The 24,928-nt window shown below is 40.5% G+C and overlaps 1 protein-coding gene across 1 annotated transcript in view; it reads right to left on the reverse strand.

The window, feature by feature from the left end:
* ARHGAP24 (Rho GTPase activating protein 24) overlaps positions 1-24,928 on the reverse strand; it is a 184,565-nt gene that overhangs the window by 148,400 nt on the left and 11,237 nt on the right. Inside the window, exon 2 of the mRNA XM_082281706.1 lies at positions 5,725-5,924. Within this exon, the coding sequence (XP_082137832.1) occupies positions 5,725-5,904 (180 nt within the window). The 5' untranslated portion in view covers positions 5,905-5,924. The remainder of the gene's footprint in view (positions 1-5,724; positions 5,925-24,928) is intronic.

Genomic DNA, 24,928 nt, shown 5'->3' on the forward strand with positions numbered 1-24,928 from the left:
CAGTATATTAAGTTTCTAGTGAAATTCCTGAGAAACATCTTTCTCTATCAACGCCCCACATTTGTTGTGACACCTGCATAATTTCATTTGATTAAATTCTCCCTTTACAGTTTACAGAAGGTTTGCACAGGCAAGGGTTCGCTCTGTAGCACATGTCCATCCAAAAACTGTATCTACTTTCCAAGTATTTTGCCTATAAATTGAAAAATAAAAAATCATTATCAGTGGCTTGGACATTCTTTGCTGTTTTCACATCAAGTCCCTGAACTGACTTTGTGGATTTTCAAGCCAAGGCCCACGAAGCCAAGCATGAAAGGACTTGGTGCTTCACGTCCTTCCCTAAGCAAGACTGAGAAGGCTGCTCTTAAAAATCAAAGCAAAATCTACTGAGAAGCTGTTTCACTTGCTGTGCTGCTCCTCAGTATTTACACAACAGCTGGTTCTTGTTGCTTTCCAGAGACAAGGACCAGAGTGGATACTCTGATCTCCCCGACTGAAAATGCTCTAGGCAGCAAGGAGATATCACAGTTCTTGTGATGCAGTTCTCAAGTGCACATACAATTAGGTTTTTACCCTCCACACAGAAATGTTATCCACTCCCTTTTAACTTATAAAAAACCATGATGCTCAATCTTCAGTCGTATTCAATACTAATACTGAAGGATTTTTCCCTGACAGGCTAAGATACAAATCATGTAATTATCATAGTAATTTCTATTTACATTCATTAGAAGCTTGATTTTAATTTAAAAATCCAACTGTAATTAGTCAAGATTTCCTATTAATGCTATTAAATGGATTTATTGGTCGATGAAATTTTTACACAAATTGCATTATATGGGAAGCACTGAACCTAGCAAGAGACACAAAGAATAATCGAAAGGGGCTTCTACAGGTATGTTAACCAAAAAAGAAAGGTCAAAAAAGGTGTACCCACCCCAATAAACAACACTGGTAAACTGTTAACAACAGATCAGGAGAAGACAGAGGTACTCAACCTGTTGGCCTCAGTCTTCAGGGGCAACCTCTCTTCCCACACCTCTCCAGTGGAGGGACAGCAGGATGGGGACTGGGAGAGCAAAGTCCCTCCCACTGTAAATAAAGAGCAGGTTTGTGACCACTGAGGAACCTGAATGCACGTGTCTGTGGGACCTGATGAGAGGCTTCCCAGAGCCCTGAGGGAATTGGCTGATGTAGGTGCCAAGCCACTCTCCACGACACTCGAAAAGCCGTGGCAGTCAGGTGAAGTCCCAGGTGACTGGAAAAAGGGAAACTTTGCACCCATCTTTAAACAGGGCAGGAAGGAGGACCCTGGGAACTACTGAGCTGTCAGCCTCACCTCTGTGCCTGGGAATATCATGGCACAGATCCTCCTGGAAGCTGTGCTAAGGCACATGGAGGACAGGGAGGTGATTCAGGACAGCCAGCATGGCTTCACCAAGGGCAAACCCATGGCCTTCTGTGATGGAGTGACTCCATCAGTAGACAAGGGAGGGTTATAGACATCACTGATTTGGGCTTCTGCAAAGCCTTTAACATGGTTTCCCACAACATCCTTCCCTCTAAACTGGAGAGAGATGGATTTGATGGGTAGACTGTTAGGTAGATAAGGAATTGGCTGGACTGTCACAACCAGAGAGTAGTGGTCAAGGGCCCAGAGTCCCAATGGACATCAGTGACAAGAGGCTGAAAGTGGATGATCTTTAAGGTCCCTTCCAACCCAGGTCATTCTATGATTCATTCTGTAATTATTCCAGAAAGTAAGACTTTAAAATATATTCTGTTTGTACATCAGAGAACATCTTTCCCTTACAGACAAAACAGGGACCTGTACTTAAGATTGCAGCTGCCACTTAACTCGTGTTCAGTCAATGACAAATTCAAATGCCTCATCTAAGACTGACATTTTTGCCCTTCAGTCTCCTGTCCCATCCCAGGGCCTGTCTAAGATACTGGGAGCCACAGTGTGTTCAGTGGAATACCTTCCAGCATTACTTAAGCTGAACAGTTAAGAGCTTATAAAGATCTTGAGGATAAAAATTGCATGGCAAAACGTTCAGGATGGGATATAAACGGAAACAGCAGATCATTGTCAGCTTTCAGGCATACACCAAGTGTTTCCTGAAGGCTAATTCATAGCTTTTCAAGATCTCTCTGCTACACACACCTTAAACTCAAGTCCATAAACCAAGCTGAGTCTCAACAATATAAAAGAGGTAACTAAAATGCTGTTCAGACTGGATGAGCTTGTCCATTCTTGTTCATTTGCAACCTAATACAAATGATGCTCCATCAGTACAGGTTACCAAGCTTTCCTCCCACCTCCTCAATAACACGAGGAGAGTGAGACAGCAAAACTGCAGAAAGGAGACAATGCTTCAAATCTCCCTTCTGCTGCTCACAAAACCACAGAAAAAACACGATGTCTCATGAGCAGGCACTGACTTCCCCCTCCCATCTTCAGTCAAGAGCGTGTCAACCCTGACATAGCTGGAGAAGCTAAGCTAGGAAAGAAAGGAAGAAATGAATTTTCATAGGCTGCATTTAAACAACAGCTGTACTGTAGAACAGGGAATGCTAAATTCTGATTTCTTTCAGCTGCCCCCATTTTGAGCTTGGAGAGCTGACCTTCAGGTCTAGCATAATGCCAGCTTCCTAAAGCACAAAACAGTAAAAAGAATTAACAAAGCAAAATCCAATATCACTTCCAAGCAGCAGAGATAACACAGATTTATCAGAAATCAGATTTTATTCCTTCACATGGCTTGCTCACTTATTTGTTAGATTTTTTTTTTCCCTGTGGAATTAACTAGATTATTGCTATCCATACACACATCAGTAAACAGAAATGCCATCTTTGCCAGATCCTGAGAGATACTTCAGGGATATCAGAGCAGAAGGTAGATGCTAATTTATTGATAAAACATTACAAGGGAAAGATTCATGTGTTTGACGATAACAATCAATCAATGACAATTCACTGACCTTGACTGTAAGACTAACAGCTGTGCACTGCTTTTTCTTCTGTTGTTCTTCACTAGCTCTGTGTGCCTATAGGCACAGGCTGGCAGAGGCAATTCCCCACACTCACACTGACAGCTGAAGACTTTTAAATTTAATAGCCTTGATGCCAAGGAGATGTACACACACTGACTAAAGCCTATGTGGTAGCTATCTCTATTACGAGCGGGAAATGAGCCTGCTTCAGGAATTCCAAAGCATTTACTGATGGTTGAGACACAAAATGTTCCTCCTTCTCTTTACTCCCATTATACACAGTCACTTGGAGAATAAAGTCTGCCAGATCATAATATTTTTCTGAAATTCAGCTCCATTCACATCTCCCTAACTTTCAAAAATACAAACACCATGGCATAATATGTGTTCTTGACTGAACAGAAGCCAAGACCAAATGTTAAGCAGACTGGTGCTCAGGACACCCACTGAATTTGCACCAGAAACTGGATTCTGCTTTTCTCTAACTCATATTAACATGAATATGAGCTATGAACATAAGCTCACTGCTTGTCTTGTCCTCTCCTACTGTAGTTCTTCCACCATCTATAAATATATATATACACAAGGTGTGCAATTAGAATATTCCTCAGTATGAGCAATCACTGCTCTCTGCCTCCCTCCAAACACAACCAACCAGAAAGCAAAATAAAACCTAAAATCTGATTTGGAAAAAAAACCTCATTAAGTTTCTTCCATTATATTATTGTCTAAAAGAATTACTGTACATCTGTGAATTGTACAGACTGTACAAGCCAGTAGTAAACAAAGAGGCATTTATCCTAAATATAGATCCAATATAACAATATATGCTTGCCATTTCCTAATATCCCTGTGCACTGAAAATTCGCAGTATCAGAGGAGTTCTTTGCTTTAGCTTTCCACAGCAAGAACAACAGGGTTTCCAGAAGGTCATAGTGATTTTCTTGTCAAAGTTAATGCAGCAAACCCTTCAATGTAATGGGAAAAAAATAGTTCTGTTATGGCATTGAACCTGGGACATATTTCAGGCACTGACACTTGTGCAGTTTGTTTCAGAAACATTTCAAAAGCTACACCAAGGTAAGATATTGACTGATCTTAATTTGGACAGGCCCATTAATTTTCCAAACCCACTGGCATATTTTAAGTTATACTTCTCTCAGCACTTTTCCAACCCCATTTTGTATTTCTAAGTGTCCTTATGAACTTGCTCAAGACTGAAGTGGAAAATTCAAATAAGCTCTTAGTTATTTCACAAACTGCTACCCTAACCTATCACAAGTATCAGATCAGAATCACCACCTCCATTTCACAAAAGGGAAGTAGCAAAGTCAGTAGGATATTCTGAAGCCATCACAGGTCAGTAGCAGATGGACAAGAAGATAAATGGGGCTCTGAGCTGTAGAAAGTTCCATGAAACATGGCACTGTGCCACCTCTCAAAAAGCCATGAAGTCTTTGCATGCAAACATTCTGGCAGAGATCAAGTGCTAGAAAGCAGAGTTACATTCTGGAAACCCAGGATCTGGCCCACAAACATTTTAGTTTGATGGCTGCTTTTTACACTCTTGATTAACAAAATATATATAGTGGAAGACATGCTGAATTTCCCAAAAATTATTAACTATTTCATACTCAAAGCAGTCATCCTATCATATAATTTGTGTAAATAAGCAATGTGTTATTTGATTAACCTATCAAATAATAGCTATCTGAGATAATTTTATGGGAAACAGCTACCAAGGCAGTGAAATAGGTATTTAGAAATTAATTCACAATTTGGAAACCATTACCTCAAGACTGAATACTTTTCTTAACATGTGCACCATAATGCAAACTGTAAAGCTCAGCCAAGTGTCATGACCTGTTCCATACAGGAAGCTGGATTAGATGGGTTTTACATCTCTGAGAATTCCCTGTGAAATTCCATACAAAAGGTAGACCACCAGAAATTTCATAGCTATAAAAAATACGGCTGTGATGATCATATTTTAGTACCTGCACAGAAGTAACTCCCAGATGTCAAAGCCTTTTTCTAACGTCACAAACATCTGGAAAATCATTAATACATCAGACTATCATACTCCTGTAGATGCTAGCAGGAGACCCTAAGAGGCTCAGGCCTGCCCTGACCCAAGAGGCAGCACTACTTAACTCTACTCCTATGGCACTCTGGGGATAGGCAGCCCTGAAGCATGCTAGTGAAAAAGCTAAATAGATAGGAGGAGAGATGAGGATGAAGGAGCACTAAATCGCCACAACAGAACCAGGCACACAGACACCAGTCTGTTCCGTATTACAGATGGCAGTGTATTCAGGCTAGGGTGTTATTTGGGAAGACACAAAGCAGGGATACTCTGCATAGTAAGCAGAAATAAACAACAACAAACCAAAAAAAACCACAAGCAGTATCTTTTCAAATACAGCTTATGCATCTGCCTCAGTCAAGGGCATCTGACTGATGACTTTTGCTACTTCCTGCATACTTCTTTCCCTTTAAAATGCAGAAATGAGAAAACCTGACCTGAGAAAGGAAGTTTTAGAAATGAGCCTGATGGGGAAACCACACTAACTGCCAGGGCCTGACTCAGTGTAATCAAAATCCCAAATGCAACACTGAGTCAGTGACAGCGGTGGAGAAGTTCAGTGCTTCACACACCAGACAATTCTGCTTGCATTAACTTACTTTACTCCTTGACCTCCCATCCTGTCTCCTCCTTACACTTACCAAGGGCTTGGTTTCATCTTCATCTTTGAAATAGTAGAGCTGGTCCCCCTTGAGGACAAACCAACGCGTGTGCCAGGTCTTGACGAAGCCCCCCTGCTTCCGCAGCCACCCACACTTGATAGCAATGTGCCGCCCTTGGCTCAGGGCAGGAGTCTCTGAAGAGCCATTGTGTTCTTCCATACTGGGAATGGGCAACTCTCCTGTTGGGCAAACAAGAGGAAAAGGTAAAATAATTAGATTATTATCCATGCAGTAACTTGCTCCTTTCAACACAGCTGTAAAAGAAACATGCCTTGACTACAAAAGCGTGTTAGAAAAGCATTTGCCATCGGCCTGCTTGCTCTCATACCAGCACCCCATCAGCTGAGAGAATTACTACTCACCTATAAAATACTAAAATAATAATGAACTGCTAAAAAGCAGGCAAGAGGCAAAAGCTCTGTTCAACTGCTGCACAAGACATTTTGACCAGCACTGAAGAAGACATCAGCTGTTTCTGGAGGTGAGTTCTGCTGGATTATAGGCAGTAACAAGGAGTGAACTTACAGTACTTCCTCATACTAAGGAAAGCAGCTGACTACTGGAGGTCCCCATTTACAATTCCTTGGCAGGCTTGGGACTTTCAGGGAAATGTTAAAAAAGCCTCTGCTTCACCAAAGCTTAATTTTACCCCACCAGACAAGCAGGCTTTTTTTGTTATTGTTGTTGTTCATTTTACTGAAGTCCACTTAAAGGAACGGTGACAGTAAATGCAAGAATAGCTGCACATCACCTCACACAAGCAAGCCCTGACTGAAGTGAGTGTGTGCCCAGACATTTGTTATATACATTTGGCAAATCATGAAGAATTTTGGCCCATCTTAAGGCAACAAGAACTGTGTCAAAACTAGAGCTGAACTGTAAATTTCATGTGGCATTTTGGCCTTATTAAAACTATACCTTCTAACCATTTCTGGACAGTCATGACTCTTACTGATGGATTTTGTACATATAATCATGTAGTAATGTGCTTAACCTTCATGGTCAAAAAGCTTTTCTTGATCCCTTATTAAGTCTAGAGCACAAACACAGGCTTTTGAGTTGCAAGTTTTGGTATTTCCAGTCAAAATCCAAATCAAACCAAAACCTACATGTGCCGAAGAGTTTATACCTAAACAGAATAAAATGTGACTTTGACCACAAACACAGCAGTGTGCAAAATCAATGGTGAAATTTCACTGTCAGTAAGTGCTTGAAGAACAATACGTTTCTCTTCTTTCCAGACTACCACTGGCAATCTTTCTTGCCTCATCAGAAGCTTGCACAGCTGTTAGGGCCCAGAAAAGCTGGCTTCATAGGTAGTGTTTTGTTTCCAAACATCAGGTTGGGAAAAGAATGGAATATTCTTGACACTGCAGGCAGCAGCTATCTCTGACTAAGGATATCTAGACTGAAACATCATGTCCTGATTTGGCAAAGTAGGTTGGTGAGTCCAAGCCTTGCACTCCTGCTCTGGTCCCCTACACAGCAACAATACCTTTACTGAACATAGTGAATGGGCATTGGGATTGCAAAGGGATGTACTCAGCTTCTAAGGCAGACTAGAAATGCAGATAACACTCATTTGACAGATGAAAGCATCCCTCTGACAATTAATCCAAGTACTTTGTCTGGATAGTGTTACATCACCATAAAATAAATCACAATGCAAGAAGAAATCAATAGATTGGGCCCAGAAGTATTTTTCAGCCCTTTTTTCCTTTGGCTCCCTTCTTTCTACTGCTCACACATCCTCCTTTGGAACAACTTCTCCAGCTTCCATCTCTGCTGTGTGTTTACAGCTTTTTCTTTTAATACCCACACACAGTCTGTTGCCGTGTCCCCGTTTTGGGCTGGATCCTGGAATCTGATTGCCATGATTACAACTCCTCGCTGCCCTGTGCCACTGAGGTTAACAGGTCTCAACACAAGCACTGAGGTTTCAGCAGAGTACAAACTGCAGGATCAAAACTTCAATCACTTGGTATTCTTCTCAGAGAAAGGCAATCTTTCTCCTGCCTCTTTAGGGTTCACCTAGAGTCACCCAGAACACTTGTACTGTGAGATTTACTTGAGCGAAGTGTCCCCACAAAACATACAAATGTGTCTGGCTTTCTGAGCAGATAAAGATTTTTTTTGTGTGTCTGTCTGTGGTTACAGTTGCGAGAACAACAATGAACCAGATGACAAGTCCTCAGACCACACCGACCTCGCTACAAAAGGAAACGCACCCAACTCATAATGGGCATTTTCTGATTAGGGAATCTCTTGGATGCTGCTGGTTTTTGGGTGGACCAAAGTAGATACCAAGAAGCTGCCCTCCAACTCACACCCTTAGAAAGTGAATTAGCAAGTATTTTACAGAAAGCATTGTAAACAGCAGGTAAATTACTGGAACTGAAAAAAGGAACAAAATCATTACCCGTAGGCTACCCTGTGCTCCTTGCTGCACAACTGCTAAGCTCATCAGTTCATCTCTGCTGCCTGGTCGAGCCTCAAGGAGGAGTTTAAGTACAGTATCTGTATGTATCACTGCAGTGCTGAAGACATTGGGTCCCTATTACACTTGGACCATAAACAAGAATCTAAATACCAAAGTCAAAAACAATTAGCTGCTTGGATGAAAGACTTTTTTTTATTTTGTTTCACAAAGTCACACGCCAATGGTGCTGACACCAGTATACGAAGTATATGGATTTTATCTCGCCAAGGAAAGTGTTAGTACATCCCCATCTCTTTGTCTGATGTCTATCAAACTATTTCTGCAACACTAAAACAAATGAGGTGTAGGAGAGATGATAGTTCTACTGCTCTACAGGGTAAGATCTCTAAAGCAGTAGTATATCCTTGGACATGCTGTGTACAAAAAAAGCTGTATTATTTCATTCATTAGTGATTTAATTCTCTTCAGCAGTTAAAAATTCAGTCACTTGTTTGCATTTGGTCCTGAGATAAAGTATATTTGTTGTTTTCATATATCCTTCCCTTCCAATGTCTGCCTACTACAAACCAGACTTGGAATCAGAAATTCCAGCAGCTGGCTCACTTTCACACTGCTTGTTTTTACAGCTGTTTCAACACTAAGATCATAAAAATAAATTGCAGAAATATCAGGGTGCTGGCACTGATGCAGAGAACAGTGAGGTGCAAACAGTATGTAAACAACACATGACAAAGTGTGGAATTATATCAACATACTCCAAGTCCTCTCGGCCTCATAAGACAAGGCAGAAAGCCATGCATTCTCAAGCACTAAATGAGAATATTCCTCAAACTCATCTTCTCAACAGGAAACACAACCTGTACTTGCTGCCAGAGTCAACTCTACTGACTTGGCCAGCCTCCAGTTTAGGTAATGACCAGAACTTAATAAATTCTATACAATATATTCATTTGGGGCTGCCTGTGCACTCATTCTCCTGGGCCTGTCTGGACATCAGGAGTGCAAAGCAAACAAAATGAGAAATGTTCCCTGACACGTTGGCTCTGCATCAACATCTCCTGGTCCATGGAGACCATCAACATTTACCACTGCTGGCCTCAATCCAACCTGTTTCTGCTCCCGTAAAGCCACTTGCCTCTCTCACTGCTCTGTCTAGAAGGCAGCTAACTGCACTTAGGTTCTCCTTGCCAATGTGGAAGGTCTGTGCCGGTGGCAGGCACAGAAAGCAGGGAAGTGTTTCTCCTCAGCTACCACTCACTCAATACTTGAATTATGGAATTGGGCAGCTCCCCCAGATCCCAGCATTTTGCCAGGAAATAGTCAGAGAAACTCATTAAAGCACACAAAGCCAGTTACAAGAATAGTCATAGGACTGCATGAAGATGATCTGTTTGGCAAGAAACCCCAGTGGTCTGCAGTCAGTGTTTTTCTTCTCACTGAAATTTCTCATGGCCAAGACAGCACATTTCAAGCATCCAAAACATCAGCAGAGGTCACTTGCAGTAATTATTCATCTTTGCCACTGCTCAAATACTGTTCTTTACAGCCTAATGTCACTCAGCACAAAATGGATAAATGTGGGAGGCCGCCAGAGTGCCTGCTGCCCCAGAACCGTACCCCTTCAGCCTGCCACACCACCGAATTCTCTTGCTCTCACAAAAGGGCAGGCACACACAACACTGCACAGACATGTTGTCTTTTCCACGTCAGGCACATGGACAGATAGCTAGTAAAAGGCAGCAATTCTGCAGCAACAATTGGCTTGGTTATTGATGAATGCATGTGCCAAATATGTGTGCGCGCACACACACACACGCAAAATTCCTAACAGTCTTTGTGACACAGTGGTTCTCTATAAAATCAGATTAATACTTCCACACTTACATCACTTTCCAAGTGACATCTAATTCTGGGTTCCCTTCTGCTTATTTATGATGAGCTATACAGAGCTTAAGTGCCTGAGTTTAAGACTATCAGCGTCTCTCAGGTACAGACCAGCAGGTTTCTGACAGGTACTCTGACCAGCAAGTTTCCTTTTATTTAATTTTGATTTAGTCTTGCTGAGTAGCAACTTCTTTAGACCATTTAGTATGTGAAAATATTGTCAGCATTCATTTTCTAGTAAGATGTCTCAAGACACCTGAATCTCTGCTGCAACCGAGGCGTGAGTTTGTAAGCAATTGCTGCAGGAAGCAGAAGACTGGCCTATTTCCCACCATCAGGGTACTTCAAATCAGTTGCTACTCATCTCTGGTGTCAAAAGGATATTGCACATAGAAGGAAAAACATGTCAAAGAGTAAAGCATACTTAATAAGAAAGCTAACTTTCTGTTTGTGCTTAGCAACCATTTTTACACTGCATGTAGCAAGTCTCAGTTTCTGTCACTGCAAGAAGAGATTTTACAGCATTCCAGTCTTGCTCTCTTCCAAAACCTGCAGCAGTGCACTTGCCAGTAGCTTTCCTCCACAAACTTTTAGAACAGACATTATACATTTATCCAAAAGGTTTTCCAAGACATCTGAGAAACCTCTTGTACTACTGGCAGTAATGTTCCTAGGCACAGATCATAATCTGGCTGTTCTGCATTCCTCACCCTCGCTTTTGTTGTAACAGGGACAGCCTGGATATATTTTGCTTGAAAGAATTTTAATTCCAAGGCCTAAATAATTACTCCTTAGGTAAAACAAAAAATTTGTGAGAGGTGTTCTCACCAGTAAGACTGTAGCAGGTGAGATTCACTGCCTGGTGAAGCCAATGGAAAGACTTCCATTACTTTTGCAATATATTTTGGGATCTGTTCGAAAACCAAGACCCAATAATTTTGCCAGAAAATTGAGGCCTTAGTCAAATACAACTCTTTAGTACCTGATTTGCATTTTCATGTCAGAACCATCTAACAGATATTCTTAGACCAGCCAAACCTCTACAAGTCTTCTGTTTTCTTATAGGAATTCAAGCACAGCTATAAACAGCCCAGCTAGAATAGGACTAGAGGATTCAGAAGACATTCCATTTCTTGTGAATTACAACAGGAATTAGTTAACAAGTTCAGTCAGGCACTTTTGAAAACATCCACTTCTGCATGTGTATATTTCTTTCCTGGGATTGTGACTAGTGGTAGTAAACATGTACACTAGTTTTGTAAAAGCAAAGCAACTGCAGCAGTTCTGTTACTGCAGCAGTTCTGTTACTGCAGCATCACACTGTCAGATCAGCATTTGGAGTAATTTTCAGAGCTTTAACTTTTGCTGCCCTTGCCATTCGGTCCTATTCTTTTTAAATCCACACATCAGCTTTTGAGCAAATCCATTCTTGTCCTCCCACCACTGCTGTGGCAGCAGGACCCATAACAAAACTGCACTGCCAAGAACACTTTTTTTGTGACGGATTCTCTTCTGACACCTAGTTCTCTCCATCGCTTCCTAATCCCACTACCTGTTTTGGGTGGAGATGGACTCCACCTGCAGAAGACTTGTGTAACCCTCAAGCATTTGCACGTAATCTGTCTGGGTATCTTTTCTCAAGTACAGATACACCATGTCTGATTTAGGAGTGGCTGCAAAATGTCACGGCACAGGAAAGGGTTTTGAAGAACTTCAGAAACAACTTCCAAGAGTAACAGTCTCTGTTATGCTTTTGCATGTTACCCATTACTATTATATATCCCCTCAGCTTTTTCGTCACATGGCAGCACACAGTTGCAAGACAAGGTTGCTGCTACCAAAGTGATTGAAAAGTGAAGGTGTCCCTGTTCATTGCACAGGGGTTGAACTAGGTGACCTTTAAAAGGTCCCTTCCAACTCAAAACTGTTCTATGATTAGAATGAAGTGGTCTGTTATCTTCCAGGTTTCTGCCCAGACTCCCATTTCAAGTGTCTTATTCTGCACAACTGGCAATGCTAGAGGTAAACTGCATACAGCGGAAAATCAGCTGTAACTATCCGGAGAAGCTTAAAAAACTACAGACAAGGCAGTAAAGAGCCTCTGATAGCTGAAAGGGTCAAGTGATGCAAGATGGACAAAGAAATGCAGAACAGTTGACAAGTCTCAGGAGCTGAAATACTGAGCAGTGAAAAGGTCAGGGAGCAAGTCAAAAGCGGCATCTGGAACAGCTGAAAGATATTCCAAGTCCCAGATGTCTCTTCCAACCAAAGGGTAACACTGCCTCTGAATATCTGACACCGAAAATACATAAACCCTGTTTACAGCTTCATACTTTACATGGAGAAAGTGGTCGTAAGGACAGCTTAAAAGTAACTTAATTCCCACATGTGAGTGGTGAATACTTCAGCATATACTGGCTTCACTTACAAAAGAATTGATTATGAGTTGTGCCCAAGCACGACCTCAACAGATGATCTCTCAAAGTATAAAAATAATCTCCAGCACTACTCTTTGTTCTCAAAGACTGGTGGCAAAAGACATCTGAGTACAGATGTCAGCAGCCCTCTGACAGTGAATCACTGGGACTGAAACAAGGCTGAACACTTTTTTAGGAAATCCAATACAACATGTTGTCCTATTCACAGCTGTTCAGGCCTTGCAAATTCCTTGTAAAATTGACCAAGGGAATTAAGATGCTACAAGTGACATTCACTAAGTATGCTGCCAAGCAGCAAAAATACATTCTAGTTTGTCTACAGCAGCAAAAGCTTCCTCCCAAATCTGCTGCAGTACTTGCAAATCAAAGGAGCTCACAGGTTCTGCAGAAAGAGCTGGTAGTTGCTGGAGAGTGGGAGGAAGAAAGATGAGTATTTGCTGCCTGCACCACACTTCAAACTCCTCTCTTGCTCAGAGCAAATGTAGTCCCAGCAAAATCCCAACTCTGGCAAAAAAAGATTAACACAGCAAGTACTGGCTGGCAACATCTCTCCCGATACTCAGATGTTCAGAGCAGGAGGAACCTTATCTCTGGGTGCCTCCACAGAAGCCTCAGGGGAAACAAAGGAAGGTTCAACCCAGCTCAACTCAGCCCACAATGACCTTTTCAGTCTTACATTAGTTCACATGTGACAAACAGAAATCCATGCACTTATTTTGAACGTATTTGGATGAACATTTCAAGCAAAATTATTCCCTCTGCTTTGTTACACACAATATAATGTTTATCCCTTTCAGTTCAAAGAAGTTCAAGCAACAGCAGCACTTGGTGATCTGCTGAGAGATTCCTCTGAAGCAGATCTCTCCCACTTCCATGTGTTCCCCAGAAGGACCATGGCATCACAGATGTGCCTGTGGGAGCATCCTGTCCCAGCGTATCAGAGGAACTGACAGTTACAGCCCATGCCGGCACTGAAATCCAGAATTACCACGCCCATTTCCCAGCTGTCCTGTATGCATGCAGAGGAGCACATGGATATTAAGCAGGTAAGCACATACTGTACACAGGTAGTGAGCATCCACCCAGCCTCAGAAAGTATCTTGGCACTGTCCCAACCCAAACACGGGTAAGTCAGAACCAAAGGCTCAAAGTTGGCAACCTCAGAGGTGCATCTGCTTCCATTCCTACTAAACTTAGTACCAGAGCCAAGATTTGTGTCCTCTCTGCATGCCAACCCCAGCAGGACCTAAACTTTAAATAGACCTACTTTTAAACAGGAATCAGTTTAGTTTTAATGCTGTTCAGAAATGTTTTATGTAAATGGTAATTGCCTCTGTCACTTAAACAGATTAACCATACTGACATAAATTTCCATGCTAGAATACTGGAGACAATATAGTCAAAGTTTTTACAAGCAGATGTGTATCTTTCCACTGAAAAAGCCAACTCTACATAAGCACCATTACTTTGTAGTTGACATTTCCATCTTCTGCCCAGGAAAAGCATTAATTCATACTTAGGGAACTAACATTTCACTTTTTTAAAACCAAGTCTGCCTCAGAAAAATAGAGTCCACAATCCTTCCTATGTACTTCAGGAAGCAGCTGTATGTCACGCCACCTAAACTGCTTCAGTAAATGAAAAATTATCATGTATTAGTAAATGAAAAATGATACCATTGTGGCATTGCCCTTTCCAGTAAAGCTCTAAGCGAAGAGAACACTGTCCCTGAATTTCTAAATCAGCACCAACACCAACACTATGCTTTCTCTCTAAAATGAATTCATATGGGGGAACGGAATAAATTCATGTGGTCCTTATCCTTTAGAAGGTCAATCTGTGCATGGATGCTAACACCTACTTTCCAGCTTGTACGGAAGGAACCATTAAAGGCAAAGCCAACTCTGCTGTGTTGCATCCACAGTTTTCAGACTCTACCATCACAACCCACAGTTAAAAGGTGAACACACCTTCTCTACAAGAATTTTATGTTCACGTGTCTCTTTCTGGTCACTACTATGCCTTGTGAGCTGAAGGAGAAGCAGAACCAAAGTCAAGAACACTTTAACAAGTAACTGGTTACCTTTAGTGACCTGAAAGCCAGCTAAAAACATGTAAGCATCTTTCTCTGACATTGCTCCACCCAAAATGAGATGAGGGAAAACCAAGTTGAGTTATTCACCTGAAAGGATTCAAAAACAGAAGACATGTATATGTTACTTACATAAAACTTAAGAAAAACATTTCTTGTTTGGTTTCTTTTTTTAAAAAAAGCACCAACTAGTAGGCAAACAATGTTAGGCACTCTCCAGATTTTAGGTAGGCTACAAAGAGACAGTGACATTAACTAGGACTAACACTTCAGAGAAACAGGTGCAAAAGCAGAAGAAAAATAATCCAAAGATGGCAGGTCTTGTATCTGCAGACACTTCGAAACTGTGCTGAGCATGGCCATGTTTACAGAGTTCAATTTATTCAATTTATCTAACTTAAGAGAGGCAAGGTATCCTGAGAATATAAGTTTCTCCTGCTGTGAATGACACAGGTCATTAACAGCAAAACACAGCGTCAAGAACAAACCAGAAAAATCTATCTTTTCTTATCAACTCCCTTTACAGTAAGGATGGTCTGTGTTTTATGTGAGTCACTATCTGCAGAGGAGAACATCAGCATGCCCAAGGGAAAGGAGGTTACCACCTCCAGTCAGACAGCCTTACTATTTCACATTAGTGTAGTCAAAACAGCAGAGAAGCCTTGCCATCCACATCCCAAAAATACCCCATCTCTCTCCATGTGACCATCATGGCTCTGCACTGTTGTTTTCTTGATTTTTTTTCTTTATTTTCAGAAAGAAGAAAAGGACACCTTTTTTGCCTTGCTTGTAACCTTCCGGTTTATCTATAACCTGCACCAAACACCATCCTGCATTTCAAAAGCAACATGTTTTATCAGTGCAGGAAACCAAATGAAGTTCAAATCAGTGTCTCACAAACTCAAGCAGTTCCTTATTTGCCAAAGCACAGATTGTCTGAGAATTTCTTTTTACAGAATAAGGTGCATTCTGAAAAGTATGAATTACATGAGTTGACTGCTAAAAGAATCAGCACCACAGTTTATTCCATTTGCAAAGCCAATTCAGTAGACCTGGGTAAAAGTACAACCGTGACTTTTATTATTTTACAACTATCAGTTATGGACAATTTTCCCAAGGAATCATACTTACAACCAACCTCTAGAACAGACACTGCAGAAAAGCCAGTATAAGGCAATTAAATTAATCCAGCCTCCTGGTAACTTCATACTTGACTTCCTTTTTCTCTGTGTCTGCAACCCTAACTACACCCTTACTTTTTCTTCTGCTCTTGGTAAGATGATGATTTGAAAGTTAACTGTGCTCTTCTAAGTCTGAAGGTAAAATCTCTAAGCATCAATCCCCTAGAAAGCAATTTTTACATAGAGTTGTCTGTTTTATCAGCTTGATCCATCATTCACCCCAATTTAGGAACCAAGTCCAATTAGAACAGATGCAGATGGAGTAAGATTTTTCAGCTTCTCTTCCAACAGACACAGGGGTTCTCAAGATAGTATTTCAACCTTTATGAATAGAAAAAGATAATTAACCTTTAAAAAAAAAACCAGATTAGCCAGTGCAAATAGAAAACACTGTAGAAACAGTTGGGTTTTCTAAAAAACACAAAGAACTTTGTACTTCGGGAGCTGGAAGAACAGATGCCCTGACTATTGTCTTGTTACCTGACTTCTTAGATTAGCTCTGGCAAAGCTTTTCTAATTCTTCACTCTTTTGTTTTCAATTATTCCAAAGGCCTTTGTATTTTAGAAGACATAATACTGCTGGTGCCGTTTCAGAGCTGTTAAGTGTAAACAGCAAGACTAATCAAAAATATTTATTTGACCTTGCATTTCCTAACAAAACAGTCAAATGCTCTGGAAGTTTCAAATAAATAAAAAATAGCTTTATACATACAATTTCCAAGTTGACACAGAGAAAAACAATCCAGCACAGGTAACAGATGTCAGACGTTGTTTGTGGAAGGCATTCAGCTTCACAGCAATAGGCTGGTAAAGGAATCTGGACGAAACAGATATAAAACACACCAATGCCTACAAGCACAAACACACTTTGCCTCTTAGGATGATGAAATTTGCCAAGTGTTTCAGCAAAACAAACAGGAAAACTGCTAATCCAGTTGCTGGTTTTGACTAGGCACTGTAATAGAGCAGCATCACCTACCTACTGTGTGCACCAATGCCTGCTGAAGCATCAGAGTACAAGATACTGAGATATCAAACATCACCAAGTGTCCTTTGCCAGGATCTGGGAGAAACCTCCAGGACCAGCCAGCTCATTCAGGACTGAGATCCCCACACAAATACCTGCACCAGGAGCAGAGCAGCAGGGCTCCTCTGCCCTACACCAAGAGCTAAGTGGAACCACAGCTGACCTGATGGCTTCGTCGTGGGCTCACTCCAGCCCTCCAGGCTCAGCCCACACCAAAGAGATTACAGACCAAAGCCTAGAAATAAATAAAAGCAGCTAGAACTTGCTTTGCACAAACAGAGCTGAACAACTCCAATGTGATGCTTTCGCTCACAGAGTGCTTGCATTTATACTCATCAGGAACAAAAACATGTTTCCGGCATTCCAGCTCTCTGCTAAATTGGATGCAGATGATGAAGGGTTTTTTCCAAAGATATGGAAGCCAATGCAGCTGAAATATCAGCTAGGCCTTGAGAGATCCTGTACCATAAGGCATTAAGCTTTCTACAACACACAAGAAATCTAAGTGGCAACTATTATGATTTCATTTCATAGTGTGATTTAAGATGATATTACGAGACAGAAATGTTAAAAGAAAGTAATAAAAGCCTTTCATGTACTCTCAAAGTCAGATGTTCATATGCCATGTATCTGGACAACCTCTGCTTTCAATGGAAGCCTGATCTCCACTTCAAAGGGAGGAAATTAGACAAAAGGGGAAAGAATGTACACCTCTCAGTACTGGAAGCCCCAGGAAACCCAAGACCAAAGGACTAAATCCATCACTTTCCCAACACCCCCAAGACAGACAAGCCTATAAGACGTTTAACCAAGAGAGAAATTGAAAGCACAAGCACTTGCAGTCCTTAATCTCAGCCACCAGTACATAAACCTTGCTCATCTTATTATTTGAATAGTTACAGCATAGCAAAAAACATTTCTGTACATCCACTGCTAATATAACTTCTGGTTATTAGTGTGAGAAGAAGCCACTCCCTTCACCAATTGTAGGTGAGTTTCTTGTTTTAATTGATGTTCCAGGCAGGATGTATGCTTCGTTTTCTGTCTTCAAATATTAACATAACCGTGACCGAATCCAAAACATTAAAAGCAGAGTTAAGTCCCAGCTTTCCAGGGCTTTTTTCCCCTATTCTGAAAATATTTCTAAACATTAGAAGTTATCTAATGGTGAACAAATTCTTCTTCTGGAGCTCCATTCTTCGGTACACAGCTTGATAGGAACTAGTTTGATCTGTAAGCTCTGCAGGAAGTAGTTCTGACACTTGGAAGCAGAAGTAAATTTTTCATGAGATACCTTGCTGTAGTAGTTGCTGATAATTCAGATTTTTGTCTACCCACACTGTGAGTTGATGCTTTAGTCCTTACACAGAATACGTTTGAAACTTCTCCAAAGGAGCAGCTATTTCTGCCTTCAGTGGCACAAAAAATCTTGTGAATAGCCTGGAAGTTCAACCATTACCACTGCATTTTCAAGAACACATTCATTTTGGTGTTCAAAGAGAGTCAAATATTTCTTAGCAGACATATATACACTTCACTGGGACAATTCACATGACCAAAACACATAACACGGCCAGTATTAATGACCAAGCCATACAGGTAATCCTGTTCACATTGAGTCAGATTTCATACAGCTAATGAAGAAGTCGTGTAAGTTTATTTCCAAAATCCTTGAAAACTTCTCTGTGCACTGCTAACTCTTCCTCCTTTTCAACTCCAGCGACAAAACAGATATGACTAAATTCATATCAAACCTTCACCAAAACTCACTGAAAAATACGGTCAGTTTTAAAGCTAAGTGCAAGACAGAGAGCTAAATCACCAGGAGATCTACTTCATTTTCATCACTGTCATCAGACCTCTGTAGAGACTGCACCAAAGTTATCCCTAGGCTTGACATTAATCAATGTTTTCTTCTGGCAGAGTGGGAAAAGATCCAGTAAGCAGTTTTAATTTTAAGTTTTAATTAAAAAAAAAAAAAAAAAAAAAAAAAAAAATCACATCTTTAACTCACTAAGCAAATAATTGAAAAATTTCCCTTGCAGTAATTCACATTATTCTTTAAAGCTTGCTGAACAACCTATAAAGCTTGAACAGCTTCCTTTTTTTTACTATTTTTAATAGTTTTATAGAGCTTTTTTGTAGTTTTGTTTTGGGGGGTTTTTTTTAGTTACTCAAAAATCATTTTGAAAAATTAGTATGAATGGAAAAGAGGCCTAGGTTCATTTTCTGGATCCAAGAAACTGCAGGTGGAAGAGGAGCATGTGTGATTGATTTCAAACCATCTCCTATTGCCCTGCCCCCTCTTTAAACCCCTCCTTTTGTAATTTCACCTCAATTTATTTTCTTCTGCTCGAAACTGGCAAATGAACATTGCCTTTGTAAATATTTTTGTACAAGCAAAATACATTCCCAGGAATTTACTAGGCAATGATTTGGTTACTACTCTTTTATCCAGCCCAGTCACACGGCTTTTCCTGCACAAACACCCACACAGGGGATCCAACCATAACACTGGCACAGCTGCACAGCTGTGCTCAGCCTTTCACACTCCACACCTGGTTCAACAGTGGAGAAATGTAAGGGAGGTAGGGCCCGGGCTGTCATGCAAAACTCCACCTGCCCCTCTCAAATGGTGGCAGGGAAGCTAAACCCAGCGCACCTTCTGCCCCCCCTTCCTAACAGACCTGTACACCAGAAAGAACTGTGTAAGAAAATCCTCCTGTCCATGCTAAGAGGTTCATTTCTCCCAAGAAGGGTAATGAGCTAAGAATGCACATTTCTGGTAACCAAAAAAACCTGCCTGCTGTCCCCAAGAGGGCATTTTCATTTGCTGGTCCCATAATAAGGGTGACAATATCTACCACAGTCAGGGGTACGCAATTTTTTGCGGAAAATGGCACAACAGAGGTTGTGATGCCTTAGGTGAACTCGTGACCTGTTGTCCATCTTGGGGTCCATCTTGAGAATAGCCTCTGGCTCCCCAGACCTTTGAAGGCCTTTCAAATAAATACCTACCTTTATTCCCTTACTCCTGTCTAGTCTCTGTTGTTCAACTGATGCCTCTCAAGGCATCAGTTGAACAACAACATATAAAAAAGAAGTAGATATATTTGCCATGGCAATCACCTAGAAGTAAATTTCTGTATGTGAATTACTGCCAAATCCAGGTACAAGCTCAAGCACACATAAGAGCTCCTGAGAAGATGAGCAGCATCATTTTAAGACTGTTAGAAGTGCAATTATGACTGCATTACTAGACAATACTGAGCCTTAGCACACTGTCAAGAACCCCACTCACCTTTCTCAGTGTTTCCTCATCTCAAACTTGAATCTGAGTCCTACTTTTCATTTGAACTCATAATTTCATATACATTCCAGTATCCTCAAAGTGAGCACACACTATATTATTTATTACATCTGTTTACAACGTGCTCTCCAAACCAAGCAATGTACTATGGCACAAACAGGAATCCAACAGCATGGAAAAGTGACACACTTTAACAACAGCTCCTCTGTGCAGCCAGGACTCAACCTGAACTCAGAGCAGATGCCGAGAGGGACCTGACCATGTCCTTGTGTCACAGCTTATAGGGAGGACTAAGCCACAATTTATCCTTTGAATTACTCAATTGTCAAGAACACAAAGTGAAAGGAAAAGAAGAAAACAGATGTTGTCACCACAGCTGATAGACAAAGGAAGGTCTAGACACATCTGGATATCATGAAAGCTAAATATTTTTAACATGACTTACAGCTCTTCTCTCTCACAAATACGCGTTAGATGTCCTAAACTCTAATCCCAAGTTATTTGAACTGCAGTTTAGAAATATACACCAAAAAAAACCAACCACCAGGAAAAAAAAAAGGGGGGGGGGGGACGACAAATTTCTGCTGGAAAAAATCCCATGATAAGCAGCACAGCACACAATGGAATGAAAAAAAAAATTCAAAAACAGTTCTAAGATTTCAACATAGCTTTCCAGAACAAAGCTGGTTTTATCATCTTTATTACGGTTCACTGGAGAATTTTACTTTATTTTTCCTGTAAGGAAGTAAGGGCATAAGTAGCTCTCACAGCACTGTGACATTTCCTGAGAGACTGCCAAGGAATCTGGGGTTTCCCAAAATGTATCTCATGTCTGGGACATGGGGAGCATCCTGGCATAATTCACCTCATGGTACAGATTTCCAGACGAACCTACCATTCAAGCAGCCCATTCAAGCTTAAATCTGCAAAGCAAAACCTTAAAAAGCTGTACTAGCATCTCTGAAAAAAATAGAAGGCTTGGATAGCGGTAATTTGGAAGGGATGGAACAATTTGCAAAACAATTGTCAAAACTAACATGAATTTTCCCTTCCTATCCTGAGGCAGTGAGGTGATTGCTCTTGGATAGACAGATTGCCTCTAAGATTTGTAAGACAATCTGATCCTCATGAGAATTGCAAAAATCACATTTGGAGGACAGAATAAACAGAGAAGACACTGCAACTCTGGACTAGTTCTTGTAGGATTCACATTTGAAAAATACTATTTGCCTTCTCTGATAAAAACAGCCTGGAAGGAATACAGAGTAAATATAGATCTTTTTTCTCCACTAAGTTCCCTAACAGTGGTAATATATAACAAGCTATTTGCAAACTTGCTTTCCAATTCAATATGGAAAATAATACACTGTGTCAATACATCAACATCTTGTTTACCAAGTTCCCTTTTTCTCCACTGGAAACAACAAAGACAGCTTGGCAGACATTCAGGGCAGAGGAATGGAGATGAGCATTTGGTTGGACTGACACCCTGACAGTCAAGAACACAAAACATTCCACAAATGTTTGAAGGGTGCAAACAGAAAGGAGAAAAAACAACTTTAAAGGGGGGATGACACAAGTCAGCTCAATAAGGCATGCAAATCAGTGGCTCGAAAAACACATCAGGAGTTATTACTGGCAGCAACATAAGCCATCAAAGTTACCTTGTCAGAACAAGCTTGAGTGGGCAAATAGCCCCTTGTTCAGGGAACAAACACAAGCACCACCCTTCTGCTGCCCAGCAAAAGCCTCCAAGAGTTCAGTGAGGACTTCTCCTGCATCAAATCATTTCTTCACGCCAGAAATTCATGTACGCCATTTGGCACAAACTCAGCTTGTCCATGCTCTACACCTTCTACCAAATTTGTACTATAAAAAGGTGCTGTGAAGAGTACTCAAAACATTTTCATCATCCAGATGACAGTTCCATAAACTCAAAGCTGACAGTAATAATTCTACAAACCTTCTCACTAATTAATTCCACTGTATGGAAAGAAATCATCCCATTTTTTTGTTTTGTTTTGTATCGTGACATCACCTACCCTGTACAAGTCAAACCAAAAGATTTAAGTGTATGAACAAACCTGTGGATGTAGGATAGACAAAACAGCAGTAATGATAAGCATTTTTACCTGTGAACAATTAAAAGTAATTTGTATTCCATGAACTGCATGACTGTATTTGCACAAAGTTTTCCTCTTTCAGTCTGCAGATTGTCACAAACAAGTGGAATAACCATAAAACTGTGCTACACATTTTTTAACTCACTACTGACTCCATACTCAGATTATTCTCTGTTCACCCAATTCTCCTTTTATTGGTGTGTGTTGCCTTTTTTCTCAGCAATACTTTTTCTACCCTTTTTATTTGGTTTCAGTAGATATTGCACACAATATAAATGGAAGCTTTCTTTAGGGAAGAATTACCTCAGCTATCAAAAATCCAGAGCAGATACATCTTCAGGTCATGAACGAGATCCCTCACACAATCAGAATGCCAAGACAGTGTCAGCAACACTTTAGATAACAACATCAATACTAAGTCCAAAGGTAATAACTTTTTTTGAAAGAAAGATGTGTCAAAATATATTGGTAAAATAGCATGAATTGCGGAGCTGCTGCCACCAACCTCTACAGCAGGTCAACACACTGAACAACAGTAAGTCCAAAAAGAGTGCTGGAGGTATGTAAGTATCCACACCTAACTGTTCCCAGTTTTCTGCACCACAGCCACTGGGTTTTCTAAGGTCTCTGGCAATTTTGAAGAACCTGTCTGAAAGCAGATGTGGCAAACCACAAAACATCCTGCTACAGAGAGAGGACAGGAAGTGATCAGTGGAAAACACCCGCAATTTCACCACACGTGACAAACATACCCTAAACCTGCTAATGAAATTCTCAGAGCACTCTCCTGTGTTAAACCTGTGCCCAGTACATCACCTGACTGAACACACATAAGTAATGAAATATTATTTCTTCTGGTCCATCATACAGAGTCTGCAATTACAACCAGCTCTCAGGTAGTTGGAAGCTGGTCCTCTGTCATCGCTAGAACACTTTTTTCATTTGCCAGCCCTTCACGCGTACAAATGGGCCAGTCGAAAATTAAAAAACCTGCTCTCGTTGTAGTAAATTGTATTCAGCCATCACACCAGCTTACAACAGTTTTTTGTACTTTGACAGCAACTACAACTTTCCTGATACATAGTTCGTCCACTTTAGCAGCACAAAACCCACCACAAAATCAGCACAACTACGCAAAAGCCCTAAATTATCCTAATGACCTTACTTATAAATTAATTATTGAGAAGTGATCTTCATAACATACTTTCTGATTTTTTTTTTTTTTTATGCTTAAGCCTATTTATGTGGCTTTTAAAACTTTGCACCATATCCTAACTGATAACAGGAAACTATGGATGGTTTGAAACAATGGGGGATCCATTTTCATCATTGCTTATGAAAAAACCGCAGTTTCAAGTTCACCACAACATTTAAGCCAATTCTCAAGGTGCTAAAACACTTAAGATCATTTGTAATTGCTTTATTTAACTTTTCATTCCCCCATCCTACAGGCTCAAATCAATGCAGCATTTCTGTAAAATATCACCCTGAACCATTCAATGTTTTGCCAAGTTCTACAGCAAGACAAAATACAGTATTTAGCTTGGTTCTGCTTGGTGTTTGAGATCAGTAACACTATACTAGTGTCTGCTGACTGAAGAGAATTTATTTTCTTGCAAGGGAACACTTGCAAACTGGCCACATTTGATATTTCCTTTTCACAAATGCCTTAAAAAGTTTAACAGCAGTGTAGAGTCGCACATTGAAGCTACAAAATGCCATTAAGCATGACTATTAACAAGAAGCAAATGCAGTAAGTGCCAGCTTAAGCAAGGTAAAGTGAAGTGGTGCAAAAGCTGGGAAAGATGTGGAATTACTGATTTTCTACCACCAAGGAGATTCCCACCCACCTTCACCTCTGCAAATGACATAATACATAATTCCATTTAATTTTTTCATCTGTATGGACAGCAAGAATAACAATTTTTAAAACAATTCAACAATTACACTTCTCAAGGAGGCAGCTCAAAGTGTCTTATTTTCCCTGTAATATGCCCTCAAGTCTCCACAATTCATTTTCAGCACAGAATTTTGTAGAACCCCACTCTTACAGACCATTTTGCAGGCAGCCACCTTCACTTATCTTTCTGCAAATCAAGGTAATTTTACATGATTTTCCCAGAGCAAACTAGCATTGCCTATGGCAGACCAATGGGTGACAGAAGATTAATTGGCAGAAAAACATTACAACTAGAAAATTAAGCACTTTTAGACTGCCCATAAGGAAGTATATAATGCTAAAAAATGTAATGATATGGCAACAAGAATCAATCACACACATCTGAAAGTCATTTGTTAGCTGATGAAATGCTGCCAAGTCAAACAAAAAAGTTGTAATTTACTCACAAAGCCAAATTTAAGCCTAGCTAAAACTAGCAGGAACTGGCAACAACGGATCTAGGAAAGTGTTTTCATAATCTCTAAGCCAAAGTAGCACTGATGTGTCTACAAATACACAAAACATGCAACAAAAATCCCTGTCTCCTTGTCCATGGACTTCTGATCTGAACAAGACAACTCTACCAAGGTTATTCAATCCTGTCCTGTGTAAATGTTTAAAACCAAGGCTGCCTTCCCCATTTCCCAACCTCACAGGACATTACTTCAGTACTATTCCCCAATCTCTAAAAAACCTACCATGAGAAGTTTTTCCAACCCTTGTTTACAGATTCACAAAACTCATGACAA

Source organism: Coloeus monedula (genome assembly GCF_965178545.1).
Source record: "Coloeus monedula genome assembly, chromosome: 5".
In the NCBI taxonomy this organism is placed as follows: domain Eukaryota; kingdom Metazoa; phylum Chordata; class Aves; order Passeriformes; family Corvidae; genus Coloeus; species Coloeus monedula.